Here is a 17517-nt window from a genome sequence, read left to right on the forward strand (position 1 = left end):
TCAAGGGAAGTAAAGTAAACCTGGAGCAGGAACTAAAAACATGCCATTAGCTTGTGTGACATGAACGGTGAGCTCAATCTACTTGCTCGAGGTTGATGATAAATAAAAGTTCCAAAAAATGGATCCCGTTGACATGAAAGCAACACGGGCTTGAAGAGGGACCACCCTGTCAACCACCAAACAGATTGCACAAGCATGTTATTGTAATCCCCATCATTTAATAAGTAGTTATTATTCTTCGGCAATGAGCACCATCGGGTTTGCACCAAAGAAATATTTTCGAATAGGGAATGTCACAATATGATCTAAAAGGCAACTGTAAACTGAAACAGCGTAAGAAATGGATGAATTAAGAATTTTTCTTTTTTGAGCTTCAACATTGGAGTTGTTGAAGTACTGCCATGATTAAGTGAAACGAAAATGAATAGATGACACAAACAAAGAAAGGCTTTTACCAAAAATTTAACAAGCTGATGGGGATCCAAAACCGAAATCCTGCATAAGATTTAAATACAAACATCTATCATATTACGCCAAACCTAGGTATCTTTATTGGCCAATATGCAAATTGCTTCGATTGAGGCTTTTACCATAAAACAGTGTCGAGAGCATCCTTCTGATATTTATTAGGGAGCTCTGAGAGCTTTCCTAGCCATAAACTGTTCCGGGCAAAGACAACAGCAATCACACTAGGACCAAGCACTATTTGGTTTAGTAAAACCTGCAAGAACCAAAAACTTTTAAGTGTTGTTCTAACAAAATTATTCACTTATTTTCCAACCTTTAAACTCATTGCACTATGGAAGCCGAAAGAATGAAAATGAAAACAACTTTACCTTCAACATTATATTTTGCGCTGTCTGGTGTCGCAAACAGTGATTCAGGTACTTGTACTATGCGAATGAACCAGTACCATAAAAAAGAAATCCATATGTAGTCATCCTCAAGGAACGGAGCCAATCATGGTGTGAAATGACACTTGACATGATATCCTAAGATGGAAATTTGGTTAAACTACAAATTACAACAGTAATGCGCTGAAATACTCTTGTCAATACAATAAAAAGCATCCTACCAAGATAGCCAAGTCTTGTCAAAACTAAAAGAATATATACCCACTATTTTATATACACATAAAAGACAAAGAACATGATCCATGATAAATGAAACCAATATTCGCAGTGTCCTTTCAGCCACCACTGTCCACCCACCAGAAAGGGAAAATGGGACTGTAGGGTGTTACATGAATATGCAGTCCAAGGCTGCAGACCTAAGTTCCTAGTTGTTTGGAGTAAAGCTAGATAGATCCAACTAAAGACCATATCCACAAGGATATGCTAATACCTCAAGCCACATGCAGTGTTTTTATAGGCTGTGTTCTCTCACGAAGGTGGACACAGGGCAGCTAATGATTAGGGTTTATTGTAATTTTATGATCTGATTCATTGAGGAAAAATGAATAAATCAAGTAAAAAGAGGAGAAGAAAAGAACTTTCCAAGCTTCATTACTTGGGGCTCCTTAGGAGTAACATCAAACGCTGTTGTATCATACAATCACGATGAACTATACAGCTAGAAATTAGTTGACAATAATATCTTAATAGTAAAGTATGTCAGTTTAAAAACACTCCCAGGATCCCTACTCCATTAAGAATTTCAACGAATACTTGAAGATAACTTTAGAGTAAAAACAAAGTAGCATTAAGAAAACTCAATATGCAATTTCCAGCAATTAAAAAAGGTAATAAAAATTCCAAACTCCTAAAATGCCAAGAAAGAAGAGATTAATATAAGAACCTACAAGCTCAACTTAAAGAAATGTAAATGCATTACTTAAAATGAACTACTGTAAGGTAAGTGCCAAATTAAGACTTGGGTGTTAGAACCAGCCATAGCACGCTGCATGCTATCTAAAGACCTTCAGGCTGCTGCAAGGAGGCAGCATACTCCCTCACCAACTTTGCACTGATAACCAATCAACTCCCTAAAGAAGAGATTAATATAAGAACCTACAAGCTCAACTTAAAGAAATATAAATGCATTACTTAAAATGAACTACTGTAAGGTAAGTGCCAAATTAAGACTTGGGTGTTAGAACCAGCCATAGCACGCTGCATGCTATCTAAAGACCTTCAGGCTGCTGCAAGGAGGCAGCATACTCCCTCACCAACTTTGCACTGATAACCAATCAACTCCCTAAACCTCTTCATTACATATCATTTGGTTGATATATTTTACCGGTCAGCACAGATATGGATGAGAAACCAGGCAATTCAATAAAATTTGCCGACACTTTTTTAAAAAAATTGGGAATGTTTAGAAGTTCAATACAACTGAAATTTTGACTTCCCAATATTCCAAATGTTGATTGAGACCAAGCAATGTAACATCCCAAGTTACGGTTTAACTAAATCGTAAATTTTCAGAATTTGGTGATTAAAGTATAATAGTTGAATAGTTAAATGATTTATTTGGGGATATTTCCTGAAAGTTTTTAGTGATTATCAAAGGAATTAAAGGGCAAAATGGTCATTTGTCATGAAAGATATTTTTTCCCTTTAAGAAGAGATAAACACGTTGGGGGGAAAAGTATTTGGAAAACTCTTTTTCTTCTTGCTTTCTTCTTCACCGTGAACCCCCAAAGGCAAAGGTGAGTTTCTTTGTTAGTTAATTATTTGTTGATTTTATGGTTGAGTTTTGATCATTAGATGATAACTACGCTCAAGAAAATCTTAAGTTATCTTAAAATCAAAAGATGAAGTTACGAAAGATTAAAGAGAAGGAGTTTCTAAATGAAATCTTGAAATAGAGTTGATAAGTTGAATTTGAAGTTGAATTTGACTTGTCATCTATGAGAATAAGAAGTTAGAATTAAGTTTGGATAACATGAAAAAATTTGGTATGATTATTGATTTCTATATGGAGAATAGAATTTTGAGATTTAAGATGAAATAAATGGATATAAATTAGTTTAAGTATGTATATTTGAGTTAAGAATAGAAAAGTGAATGAAACATGAAGAATTGAAGTGGAAATGGTGAATTGAAGTGGAAATGGTGAATTTTCGTGCAATGAACAGTGATTTCTGGGCTTGAACGAAAATTCCGGATTATGCAGGGGGAACAGATACCCACTGGGGGTATCGATTCCCCCCTAAAGAAAAAAAAGGAATTTTGGTTCATTAAACCGGCTTAAGTTATTAACATCAAGTTTAAGGTTTAGGCTTTTGATAATTGTTTTGAAATATTATATTTATGTAGATATTGAATCTAAACAAGTTCTAGAACAATCAAAGAATTAGGATCGAATCAAAGCAAGGTTAAGGTGAGTGCAATTTAATTTGTGCTTATAAAACGAACATTGGCTTGCGATGAGCCAGTGACGGAGTTATTATGGTAAGAAGTAACTCTTAAAATGTTATTGTATGTGACATGAGTTACATGATTATATGTATATATGTGATATATATATATATATATATATATATGCTTACATAAGAACATGAGAAATAAAATAAGTTATGTGATAAGGATATAGAGAATGAAATTAATGACATGGAATGTGTGTATGCTTGATTATATTAGTGGATATGTTATTGTAAGTGCTAAGTGGCTTATGTAAATAAATGAAAAGGTGAGATAAAATAAGTAGTACTTATTGATAAGGTAAAAGGAGATTATATGAATAGATACTATTGATAGGGCACATAAGACTATATGTCTATCCTTTAATGTGATAAAGTGAAACAAGTCAAATGATATTGAAGTATGTGAATATAGTATATGTGATAAGTGATGTATGTGAATCATATGATAACAAAAGATGACAATGATTTACATGTCATATGAACACAAGAGAAATGTTATAAGCTAAGTGACATATGATTATGAAATCATATGAAAAGTGAAATGTGCATGTGAATATGTGAAATGATATAAATGATATTGCCCATGTTATGTGATATGAGAGCTAGTGGTATAGTTGGCATGCCAAGAGTCGAGGGTTACAATGGTCCTACGGGACATAGTGGTCCTTCGAGACAATACAGTGATCCTACGAGACATGGTGGTCCTTCGGGACAAATTTCAGTGCCCCTAGTGAGAATTTTACGAGCTGTGGTGACAACATTTGTGCACAACCTCAATGCACTCACATATCCTTAGTTCTCACAAGTGTACCATGGGCTAATTAAAGAGATAACACAAATATAATATATGTGATGTATATGCTATTGATGATATGAAATGTTACAGGAACTATATGATGATATGTATATTGCTTGGTTAAGAATGTTAGATAAAAGAGCATATGACTAAGAGATTAAGGATAATGCTAAGAAGGTAAATGATTATATATGTTTCTATATGATATGATAGTATTAATTATTTATGCATTGATATGAGTAGAGTAATGTTACATGTTTTTATGCCTCACTAAGGCATTGACTTAGCGTGTGATGGTTTCACACGTAGGTTTGAAAAGCGAAAAGAGAAGTAAAGAGGAACAAGACAGGTCAATTCTCCTTACCGAAGATCAGATCAGAAATGTAGATCGAATTACATGTATTTTGTTAGAAAGAATTTAGTTGGCATGTAAACAATTAAAAAGATGTGTATTGAATCCGCTCTGATCAAGTTTTGAAATGTTTTAAACATATATATGTAAATGGTAAATGTATAATGATGAACGTTTTAAATTTTATAAGTTTTATACATGTTTTACGAAAGTACTGTAGCAGGATATCAGTTCCCTGTAGCAGGGGAATTGGTTCCCCTATGACAAACTGAAAAATTTTAACATTCGAATACTGTAGTAGGGTACTGTTCATACCGTATTTTACTGTTTATAAATATGTTTTTGTCTCAAAATTTTATAACAAATACAATTCAACAATATATGATCGTATTTTTTTAATATAAGTTTAAATGTTCTGTTATTTTGCAAGAGTAAAGGTTTTGAAATGACAATGTGACATCTCGGACTCGTATCCGGGTCGGATACGGGTTGGGGTGTTACAAGCAATACATTCCAGATTTTTCTTGGTAACCAATAGAGGTGGGTATACGAGCTACCCGTCCGTTTAGCCCTTGAGTTTTGACGGTGCGGGCTTAAACGGAGCGGTTTAAAAAGCCTTCATGCATAAACGGTTTTGAATTTTAAAGCACGCGGCCCGTCCATTTAACTCGCGGGTTAAACGAGCTTACTCGCGACCCATTTAAAAAAAATTAAATGCTTTAAATGCAATAAAAAAATAATGTTCTAACTTGCTACACCTTTAAAAATGATCCAATAACTTGAAAAGGAATGTAGCACCATAAAAAAATATTTAAATTTTATTTTAAATAGCCAGAAATGATTATAAAATAACATTTTTTTTTAATTTTTTAATCATTAATATATATATAATATAACTATATAATTACTTAAACTCAAATTAAAAAAACAATATTCACTTATATCACCAAATTGAAAAACAAATAAAACAATAACCACACTATACTTTTATAAAACACAATTATTCAATTTTTCTTTTACTTTTCTTTCTTATTTTTAATCCAAATATTGCGTGTCATGTGATATATTATTAGAATATCACGTAACTTTTTATAATTAAAGAACGAAATTGATAACATACTTAATGGAAAAATAAAGGTCAAAATTAAATAAAAAAATATTTAAATACCAAAATAATAATGATGTAAATTTTATAAGACTAAAATACTATATAAATCTTTTAATTTTTATTTTTTAAAATGAAAAATAATTTGATATATTGTAAATAAAAAAATATCAAGCAGCGGTAGAATTATGACAAATGCCCTAATAAAATTTAAGAACTACAATGGTTATAAGTAACATCATATTTATAGGTAATTTATTTTTTTTCTATAAAATTCTTTAAGTTTATTTTATCTAAAATTTTATAAATTTTAAATTAAGTGGGCTTTTGCGGGCTACCCGCAGTTATACCCATTAAACCCGCGGGTTTAACGGTCCGGGCTAAAAACCCGCAATTTAAACGAGCTTCAGGTTTTTATATCCAAAACCCGTACAGATCACGGGTTAAACAGATAATCCGCGGGCTTTAGCCTATATACCCACCTCTAATAACCAAACAGATCAAAACTTTTAATTTAAGAAAAGATGATTAATAACATAAGCAATCACAAAGACACAATAACATTAAATGCAAAATATGCTGGTCCAAACAATGGGGAAGCATCAACATAAATAAACAGATGCGCGAGGGCCATAATTTCCCAAATTTTAGAGACTACAACGTCCTAAACTCCATAAAAATAATCCCAACAACTCAAATTATTCCATCTTTCTCATCATCCAAACAAAATGAAATTGCTTTAAAAATATAAAACAAATAACTGAAGCATTAAAATTGATAATACTACCTACTTGTATCACTGGAATCAGAAACGGAATGTTTTCGTTTTCTCCAGCGGTCATTGAGTTGAGCAATAGTGTTGCCCGTGAGAGCGAGTGAAGCAGCCGTCAATCCGTCACAGCTTGCTTCAACGGGAAACGGCGACCCCCACCGCCAGTTGGTTCCACCGTTGAGTCCAAGGACTTCGAATCTGAAGGAGACGGCCTTTTTGGTCTTCTTATATCTGGAAGTTTCCAAGCCCAAAACGCGCCATTGCCACCCAGTGCTTCCATTTTTACCAAGTATCAGTTCCAGAAATTTGGGGGAAAATGAAAACCATCCAATTGTCTACTACTACCATTACAACTTAGTAACAAGGGTAAAGTACACTTTTAGTCCGTGAACATTTATGTTTCTTACATTTTGGATAGAAAACTTTTAAAAGTTGGAATCCAATCCCTGAATAAAGCTTGGTAATCATATTTGAAACAATTCTGAATAAGACTCGCGGTTACGTCACCGAATGCTTTGTTTGTTACTAGTTCTTTTTCCTCTTCTTTGGACTAAGTTCTTTAAGCAAATCTATTGATTTCTCCTGGTAAAATTATAATTTAACGCACATTGTGAATCGGTTTATGCTCTTTGGTTTTATATTTAGGTTAGTCTTCTCTTCTTCATTTGTTGGTAATTAGCTGTTTATACTAGTTACTTAGCTTTCAAAGTTGATCTTTAGTGCTCGATGAACATTTGAACTAAAACTTACCCACTGTTTTAATTCCTTAATCTAACCTGAAAACGCTTCAACTTCTTTAGTTTATGCCTAATGATTTATAAGGAGATCAGCATTAAAGCAGTGTCTTCTTAATAGAAGTAATTTTACTAGTTATGTTGAACTGCTAAAGACAATCGATTTTCATCCTTACATGCGAATGGAGTATCAACAGGGTGGACAGGCAAGTCGTAGATTATTGTAATTATGATATTGAAATTTGTGCTTTTAGACTGTTGGATAGGAGGAGTCCATGGCTATTCCACAAAGACCTTCTTTAGCCTTTATGTTTCTCTGCATCATGATATATCCTTCTTCTCCCCATCTTGTGCCCCAGGAGTTCTTGATGAGCCAATAATCAGTACCATCTTCAGATGTACCATATCCAACGGCTGTAACACCATGGTCTAGATCGGTTCCGCAATCTCCTGTGAAAATTCCGCTAGAGTAGAATTGAAAGTCGTAACCTCCGGCATCGATGGACACGGACACTGGTTGGTTTGCAACGGCCTTCTGTAATGCCTGCTCATTATTTGCAGGAACAACCTCGTAGCCGGTAATTGTAGCTGCATGGGAAGCCTCTTCTGATTTGTCGCAGGTTCCGTCGTCGCCCTTGTAAGGGTAAGTGGCTTCAGATGCGATGCCGTGATTGCTGATTATGAACTTAAATGCATCTTCCATTTCACCACCTTCACATCCCTGATCCACACCTTTATCACAATCAACCAGTTCTTGCTCAGACAAGGAAATTAGTTGTCCTGTAGTTAGTTTGTGAATTCCTTCGGTTGCCGCGATAGCCGAAAATGCCCAGCAGCTACCTGTGTTTTGAAATGAGTTTATCAAACTAAGATTTATGGTTATGCTCGAACAGTTGCATATTGCTTACCGCATTGTGCTTGGTCCTTGATGGGCGTCACGGCTCCCTTTTTCCTCCAGTCTATGCTAGCAGGCAATCTTGTGACATTCTGGTACCTAAATGATGTCTGTTTTCTTGTTGTTAGTCCCTGTGGCATTATGTATCCATTCCTGTATGCCCGAAACTCATCGTTGGTTTGATCCGCAAACTCGTTAATGCTTAGCTTGTAAGAGCGGTCACCAACGGCATTAAACGACTCTATAAACTGCACATTGCTTTTGAAAATCTTGAATCGTGTCTCCTTCTCTGCATCGTTCTTATAGACTCGCCTGTATTCAGCCATCCATTGCTTGTGCCTCTCGGACAAGGATGCCTCGGGTAGGCTACGACACATGATGTGTGGGATGCAAACAACTATTACAAGGAAGAATAGCATGCTACAAGATCTTGGGAAAACCATTGGCAATTGTTTGTTTGTTTCAGATGCATAGGAATTATTGTAAGCTTTTCCTTATATAGAGAACCAAAAACATGTTTGTCTGAATATTTGCCATTTCCGGTACACTGAATAGGAATTGGAATTTTGGATTAATATGTAGTGTTCCGTGCAAGCTGGTTTCTGTCTGTCACTGTAGCTCTTGTATTTTGTTGTACGATTGCGGGATCTCTAATTTGGCCTTTTAGGACACAAAACAAGACATTGGATTGGTCAGACGTTTTACATTTAATGTTACCAGAATTTACATGTTACAGTAAACTCATGCTCAATACGGTAAATTATTGAAATTGTAAAGCAACAAAAATAATACTAAATTCAGTAGAAATGACAAAATCAAAGGGTACAATGGTGGGAGTTTCGAGTGAACTGTAATGGAGCCTGTGACATTGGAGAAATGGATTGTTGGTCAACTGATCATTGTGCAATGACTATTAGAGGTAACCTTGGATTGTCGTGTGAATTATAGGTATTATAATACATAGGATAAACTATTTTTAATAATAGGAGACAATTATAACATAATTGAAATGGAAGTTTGCGATGACAATGACATGGTGCATAGTGCATACCAGGATACGAATGATAAGGAATTTGTTTGGAGGGACGAAATTGAAGAACCATGGATGATTTCTTCACCAAGAGATAACGTGATAACATACTCCCACCCCACGCCCCATAATAAAGTTTCATATTTTGATCACAAGAATTTAAAAGGTTCAAAATTAATGTGCTATCTTTTCCTTCTATCTTTGTTTTCCAATTTGCTTCATTAACTGAAAATTGGATAAATTATCAATTAGGTACCTAAAAGAAATAACAAATTCTAAGGTTTTACAATCACTACAACAAAATATGTATATAGTAGAATTTGTTGCGGCGTTTTTAAAGCAAACGCCACTACATTTATACATTTTACGATGTTTAACATCGTTAAAACTTATATTTTAGTGGCGTTTATTTGACAAAAATCGTTACAAATAAGTACTTTAATGACATTTTTAAATAAACGCCGCCACAGAATTATTCTTTAACTTTTTTAAACAAATGCCGCAATAAGCACACTGGAATCCTCTCGATGTTAAAAGATCTAACCTTTTTTTGAGCAAAGTATCTTCTTCCTCAGTTTCTTCACTTAGTTTCACTTCCTCTAATGATGATGCTGACAAGGCAAAGCTCGCTCAGGTACTCCCTCACTCTCCTTATATTAATTTCAGATTCACTCTTTCTTAACTGATTCAAGAATTTTATTTGGGTTTCACTTATTTGGTGCTGAAGTTTCAACTTCATCGACTTGGGTCTCTATGGTTTCGCTTGGTTACTCTTTTTTCTGATTCTGGGTAATTAAAAAATATTGGAAAAAGAAAGAGAAATGAAACCAGTTAGCTGCATTGTTCTTGTAATCAGTATCACCAAAACCGAGAAAACAGCTACAAACATCAAAAGTAAGAGAACGCTGCTGGCTAATTTTGGATTGTGTAGTGGGGTTTTGGTCTTAATGTACTGTAAATGAAGGGTTTCGTTTTTGGCTTCGTTCTGTTTGTTTTAAGAATGAGTTAGGATAAGGGTTTTGAATGGAAATTTTGCAGGTTGCGAAGAGGTTGGAGACGACGGCGAGGCACTTTAAGCGACTGGGGAATTTAGGGTTTTGGGGACAACTAGTTTTCACGGTGGTGTCAGCTGTGATACTTTCGTTTTCACTTTTAAGTTGTGGTCACTGGGAAGATTGCATCACCTGCTACTCTTTACGCCACTGCCGGTGGAGTTATAGCCTCATTCATATCGGTTTTTTGGTCATTTGGCTATATTCAACTTTCTGAGGAACTCGAGAGGACTGCTAATGAACCTTCAAAGGTATTGTGAGAAACTTGTGACAACAGTTTAAAGCGCCTGATTTATTTATTCATAATGATCCTCCAAAGTGCAATTCTCTCATATGACAGACAAAAATTATGTTATCTATAGATACTTTAAGTTAATTATCTTAACATCTCATGTTTGAAGTAAATAATACGACCCTTACTCGAAGTAACTAAGCTGTATAAGTTCATCAACTTATTTGAAAGAAAAGGGTGACATTTCTTATATTGTTGGGAAGTTCTTTTCCCTAGTTTCTGTCACCTTATTTGATTCCTTGAATTTGAATTGTAGACTCAGTGATTAATGCTTATTTGAAAGTTCAACTTATTTGAAAAAAAAGGTGGCATTCCTTGATCTAGATTAAGTCACCTATTATGTACAGGATTTTCTTTTTTGTTAATTTGGAGGATTAGTTTATGGTTAGGTATATCCCCAAATTCAGGGTCTACTTGATCTTTGATTAACTTCTGACAAACAAATATCCATCGAGTTTCATGCTCCTCGTGCCGATGTTGTGAAAAGCTTGAAAATGGTATAGTTCTGAATCTTTTGGGAAGGGGTGCTGCTATTCTTGGCATGCAATCAACAGTTGGTTTACTAGTTGCGAAAGCTCTTACTCCCTCCACAACTACTTATTACCAAAGAATCGCTCCTGGCTCTGGTCCGGTTCTTGCCTTGGATGTATTATTGGTGCAGGTAATTAATCTAATTTCAGTTTCATAATGGATATCTATAACATTAACTCAGTGAGATCCATGTTTTTGAAATTGAGCGTTTACTAGAAGAAATAAAAGTTCAAAAGCTGCCTTAGGTGACCTGCTAGCAATGCGATCATTGCGTTGTAACCTTGGTTAGCGCATGGCCTTACATATCTCTTGCTCGTGCTGGCATCAGCTAACACTATCCTTTCTCATTTTCTGGGGCTGGTGTTCTCGCTCGAACTGTTGCGCTCAGTGACGTTACCTAATACAGAGACTAGTCCAATTCCCAAGATCACGTAAGTTCTGCTTCTCTTGGTAAATTTCATCAATTGAAGCTTCTGCTGGAACATGATTTTGCGGGCTTAATTGCTGAAATGTGTATCAATACAATGTGGGGCGATGAGTTTTATAGTTAAATTCTTTTGGTTTATATATGCAGATTCCAGGGGACAAAATACTTGGATTAGCTAAATTCTTCCTTGGTATTGGAGTTACTGGCGATGCTAAAGATTTCTTGCAGTGAAACTTACACATCTAAAATTTTGATGCAGCCTGGAACTTTTGATCTCGTGGGTTCGATTATCTATGATATAGCTTTATCGATGAGGAGTTTAAAAGAGAAAGCACTGCAATTAATCTTGTAAATGTGATTTTTTTTTTAAATTTTCTTAGACTACTTTTTAGTTAATGATGTTGAAGTACATTACATTTCACTTGAATGTTTGTAAACTTTGATTTATTTATGTCAACTATTTTTACTTAATCCGAGTTGTAATTAAATTTTAAGGTGGTTGTTATTGGATATTGCTACACGATATTAAATTTGAGTAATAAATAACAAAAAATAACATTTGCAAATTAGGTTGGTTTAGCGGTGTTTTAAGATAAAAATTAGTTTTAATTAGTGGCGTTTGTATAATTAATAAAATACCACTAAATACATAGTCAATACCAATGTTTGTAAAATAAAATGCCACTAAGTTCAAGATCTTTTGTGGCTTTTATATAGTAAACGCCACTATATACGTAGTCAATAGCGGTTTTTATATTCACAAACGCTACCAAAGACAAGATAAATAGCGGTGTTTTCTTAAACAAAGCTAAAGATCATAACTTTTAGCGGCGTTTGAAATTTATAAATGCCGCAAATTTTTGGAGTTTATTTTTGTGTCACAAGAGTTTTTAACGACGTTTAAAACGCCGCTATATAACTAAAAAATCGGTGAAACCTGTTTTGCTGCAGCAGTGAATAACTGAAACTATTTGATTGATAGAATAAACACAGCCTTATAATATATTAATTTAAAACAAATACCATATTATTTAAAAGTTCACTTTTAAAAAAAAACAACCTAATATTTTTGGTGAAAAAAATTAGAAATCAATACATGCAACAAGTTTAGCGTAAATTCATCTTTTGAGAACTTGTGAAAATAAATTCGAATAACAAATAGATCAACTCAAACGAAATGATAATTAAGTTTCTAGATAAGATATTGCCACAACTAATTCTATTTAAAAAGATTATAATTAAATTGTAAGATTTTTTTTGATCATAAATTTTAAATAACTATTCAGTTCTTTCTATGATTTATTTAGTTATCGTTTAATTCAACAATAACCCACACATAATTACTCTGCGGATTTAGGATATTAATTAAGAGTGTGTTTGGATGGGGGTATGTGAGATTACCGGGAGAATATTTTTTTCCGGAATGTGATTCCCCCGTTTGGACTGCAAAGATTCCCAACCCCCGGTAATAAGTCATTCCCAACAGTAGCATTTTGAGGGCTTATTACTGGGAATGTGATTCCCCCTAATCCCTTAGGTATTATTACATTCTCGGCGTTTTGGACTAAAATACCCTTAACATAATTTTTTTTCAAAAATATCCTTCTTCTGTCGTTGAATTAAAAAAATTTCTACAAATGTTAAATTACAAATTTATTCTTAAATTATTTTAGATTTACAAAAAAAGTCTATAATTAGAATTTTATATGAAGTTTAGGGATTAAAATAAAATTAAACTCTTTCATTAAACCTATTTATCTTTTAAATTTTGTAAAAAAATTATATAAATTTTATGAATTTAAAATTTTTAAAGAAAATATATAAATTAAAAAATAGTAAAATTATATATTTTCTATGATCTTTTATACAAATATTTTCATTTTAATATTTACAATTTGGTAAAATATACATCCCAATAATCTTTTATTCCTTTAACCAAACACTGTAATCTTACATTCATGCTAAACGAACCAAACACAACAATGCAATATTCTCAGTAATATATTAGGCATTCCCAGTAATATGTTAGGTAATGTTACATTCCAGTAATCCTATTCTCGAAGGTAATGCTAAACTCCACGAATCAAACGCACCAGAGACATTTCATTAAATCGTTTGCGGTTGCAAAGAAGTTGGCATCGGCCGCCCAAAAAGCAGCTATTGCAATGATAGATATATACATCCTAAGTTTTAAGAGGTTGGATAATTAAGGAATGCTAAATATCATTCGCTTTTTTTTTTTGGAAAAAAGGTAATTTTGTATGAATTTATTAAAGCGTATTCTTTAGTTATATTAAATTATTCAATATGATCTTTTGTAGTTTAAAAATATATAAAATAAATTAATTATATCTTTTACATAATTCATTTACTTTGACTGATCAAGTTTAGATAAGATAAATCTGATCTGTGATGCTGTTTTGATGGATTTTAAATTTAAATAAATTAATCAATGATTGTTCATTTGTTGAGCTCGTACGTGATGAATAACTTGTGTTCATAATAACCTAGTTCAAAGCAACGCATGCTCATATCATTTCTATTAAGAGTAATATAGTTTCTTGCTCTTTAATTGAAAAAAATATTCACACAATATATTTTAAAAATATATTTTTAAAAATTATAAATTTAAAAAATAATTTAAGGTATAAACCTGAATCAATAATTTTGTTCTTATTTTTTTTTATTATTTCGATTTTGTTATTTGTCCAATATCGACAATTACATTATTAACACGATAGTTGTCCACAGTACTGATGTGATGGTCTATAATATTGACGTGATAGTGCAATGACAGTTTGATTAAGAGTTTGGTTGATTTTTTTTATCAAATTTAAGAAAATGGTTGATTTTTTATTGAATTTGAGGATCTAATTAATTTTAATTAAAAATTAAGGGTTTGTTTAATATTTTAAATAAAAACAAAATTTTAAAAATTATTAAAATCCCAAAAGTATAAAAAAATTACTAAAAAATAAAAATATTATTAAAACTTTTAAAATATATAAAAAACAAGAAGTTATATAATAATAAATAAAAAATTAATAAAAATTAAAATTTACAAATATTTATAATGCATTAATTTTTTTTTTGAATATTTTTATAAAAAAGAATCTTAATTTATCTCCAATTAATTTAAGTCGTCTATTATTTACTGAACTTATTTTCAATTAAATCAATATCAAATTTCATCCAAAAATCAATTAACTTCCTTTATCATGTCATGATTTATACTTGTACATATCAACATAGTTAACCTTCATACAATATTGTAACAATCAGCATCAATTATAAGATAAAATTGATACAATTAAACGAGTTTAAGAATAAAACTTTTATAATTTCATATTGATATCATAACAATCAACATCCGATACAATTAAATAAATTTAAGAATAAAATCAATATAATTAGAAAAAAAGTATTACTTTATATTTATAATCCCTAAACTAAAGTTATAATATACTTAATGCTATAGAATACAAGCAGTTTTGTTGTACGACCACTGATATAAGGCTAATCTAAGGTAACTTTTAAGCTAAAAATGTTATTATGTTAGATTTAAAAAATTATATAAATTTATAACATTTTCGGTTGCAACAAAAAAATGTTACATTGCGATTGTTTTAAGGTTTACAATCAAAAAAATTATACAACTTATAATAATTCGATTACAATAAAAAAATAAGCAAAAATACATCAAAGGTCCTTGTACTTTTGAAAAAAATTAACGTGACATTCGTATTATTTTTCTCTTAATACGGTCTTTCAACTCATAAATCAAACTCAAAATGACCATTTGATCAACGTTTTTTTGTCGTTGACTGTTACGGTGTTCGTGTGACAGTTCACGTTGCTGATGTGTGTTGAAAACATTTTGATGTTTCGATATAACAAATTAAGTATAATTGAATTTTAAGATTTTAAAAATGATTTTCTAAGTATATTCGATTTAATTACTCGGATATCAAAATATTACTCCAAGTCTTTCAAAGTTCAATTTCAATCCTTACTAATGTGTAAAATTGTGTTTTATACTTAAACTATTTTTAAACAATTTTCACAAAGTATTTCAAACCAAAAACGAGCCTATGCAGCATTGAATAAATTGAACATCGAATGCATTTTATGCATCGATGCACATACCATGCATCGATGCACTCAGGGTTTTATGAAAACATCGAATGCATTTGATGCACTCAGACTATTTTGAAACATCGAATGCACTTCATTCATCGATGCACTCTTAGTGCACCGATGCACTAAGGGTCCAACGGTCAAAATATTTGAATTTTACACTTGATGCACCGATGCACCTTGTGTATGCATCGATGCACTGACGCTCCCAACTGTTTTATTAATTGTTTTCACACTTAAACGGCTCTATTGACTCCACTAATCATCTTCAAACATTCAGAATCAATTGAAAGAGTATTTAAACAAGCTTAGAATCCATTGATCAATACCAAGAAACAATAAGAATCAAGAATTAAGAGAGAATCAAAGAGAAAGCATCAAACCTCAAGTTTGAGCATTTCAAGCCTATTTTTTATTCAATATTCATTTTGCTTTCAAGAACACTACTTGTACTCAATTGTATTCATTTTTTAGTATTCTTTTCTTTGTTCTAGAATTGTGCAAACAATATACCTTGTGAGGATTTCCTTGTAAGTTTGCAAATTTGTAATCTTCTCTTTGAGAAAGAGTGTTCTCAAGAATTGAGATATATTCTTGAGGGAGTTGTAAGGTTATCTCTTTGGCCTCAAAAGAAAGAACAAATTAGTGAGTTTGTTGGAAAATCCTTAGTGTGGATAGCTAAGGTAGTGGACGTAGACTTTGGTTGAGAAAGTTGAACCACTCTAAATCGTTGTGCAATTACTTTCAATTTTCTGCAAAAGCTTCCACCAAAATTTTAATTGCCAATTCACCACCTCTTGGAAAATTCCATCAATCGATTAACTCAACAATTGGTATCAGAGCCTGACTCATTTGAAGGTTTAATCGCCGCTTGAGTCAATTCGGGAAGAGTTACATCAATAATCATGTCATCAATGGCATATACTTCAAACTTAGACTCCGGTCTCGATTCGATGCCCGTCAACAAGCATCCTTTCTTCAATGGAGCTAACTATGCCTATTGGAAGAATAGGATGGTGTATTTCATTCAAGCAAGTGACATGGGAACATGGAATGTTGTAGAAGACGGATATATCAAGCCTCTCACTCATCCAAGATTGTGGAGTGAAGGAGAGACAAAAATGTTCCAACTCAACTCCAAAGCCATCCATATCATATTTTGTGCTCTTGGACCAGATGAATATGGAAGAGTTTCATCTTGTACAACCGCCAAATAAATATGGGATAAACTACAAGTCACTCATGAAGGCACCGACGAGGTAAAAGAATATAAAATTAGTCTTCTAACACATAGCTATGAAAATTTCGGGATGAAACCAAATGAAGATATCAAAGCTATGACAGATAGATTTTCAACGATTGTCAATGGTCTCAAATCATATGGAGAGATCATTTCAAACGAAAAGCTTGTAAGAAAGTTAGTTTACTCACTTCTAAAATCGTGGCAATAAAAGAAAACGACAATCATCGAGGCTAAGAACCTAAAGTCCTTAACTCTTGAAGAGCTAATCGGTTCCCTCCTCACTCATGAAATAATGTTTGAAGATGAGGTGGACCTCGATAAGATTGACGAGACACCAAAGGAGAATGAGAAGAAGAAAAACATTGGAGTTGCTCTCAAATCCACAAAAGATGAGAGTGATTCGGATGATGAGGAAATGACACTGTTTGCCAAACGGTTCAAAAAAAATGATGATACCTTATCGAGGAATAAAATTCAAATGAAATGAAGGCTTCAAAAATGAACCAAAAGAGAAGGACCCGATCATTTGCTATGAATACAAAAAGCCGGGGCATGTCAAATATGATTACCCACAATTGAAGAGAAATGGTTAATCAAAGAATAAACACAAGGCTCATGTGGCTACATAGAGCGATGAAGAAGGTTTTGATGAAGAGGAACAAGAAGTAGCAAACTTGTGCTTGATGGCATTCAGGGAAGATTCTAAGGTAACCTCTAACTCATTTGATTTAGATGATTTATCTTATGATGAGTTATTAGAAGAATATACTGGGTTGGCTTCGAA

General features: G+C 32.7%; 2 protein-coding genes and 1 pseudogene across 2 annotated transcripts; 1 reads left to right on the forward strand and 2 right to left on the reverse strand.

Annotated features, from left to right (window-relative positions):
• Positions 1–56: 56 nt before the first annotated feature.
• Positions 57–6693, reverse strand: LOC120130716 (annotated as a pseudogene).
• A 583-nt stretch (positions 6694–7276) lies between these two features.
• Positions 7277–8508, reverse strand: LOC120130806 (senescence-specific cysteine protease SAG39-like). Its single transcript, XM_039147962.1, has 2 exons — positions 8035–8508; positions 7277–7966 (listed from the first exon to the last, which is right to left on the reverse strand). The coding sequence occupies exons 1-2, from the start codon at positions 8462–8464 to the stop codon at positions 7377–7379; spliced, it is 1020 nt and encodes a 339-aa protein (XP_039003893.1). The 5' UTR covers positions 8465–8508; the 3' UTR covers positions 7277–7376.
• A 389-nt stretch (positions 8509–8897) lies between these two features.
• LOC120130975 (protein TIC 21, chloroplastic-like) lies at positions 8898–10495 on the forward strand. The gene is given in 4 exon segments (XM_039148110.1): positions 8898–8940; positions 9561–9685; positions 10090–10200; positions 10202–10495. Coding segments are annotated over 4 exon segments (441 nt in total). The 3' UTR covers positions 10364–10495.
• Positions 10496–17517: the final 7022 nt, after the last annotated feature.

The sequence above is a fragment of the Hibiscus syriacus genome, unplaced genomic scaffold (genome assembly GCF_006381635.1).
Source record: "Hibiscus syriacus cultivar Baekdansim isolate YM2019G1 unplaced genomic scaffold, ASM638163v2 tig00110548_pilon, whole genome shotgun sequence".
NCBI lineage: Eukaryota > Viridiplantae > Streptophyta > Magnoliopsida > Malvales > Malvaceae > Hibiscus > Hibiscus syriacus.

Coding starts and splice junctions, on each gene's coding strand:
- LOC120130806 (XM_039147962.1), bottom strand. CDS start 8,464: ATGGTTTTCCCAAGATCTTGTAGCATGCTATTCTTCCTTGTAATAGTT. Junction 7,967..8,034: donor CAAGGACCAAGCACAATGCG/GTAAGCAATATG, acceptor TTCAAAACACAG/GTAGCTGCTGGGCATTTTCG.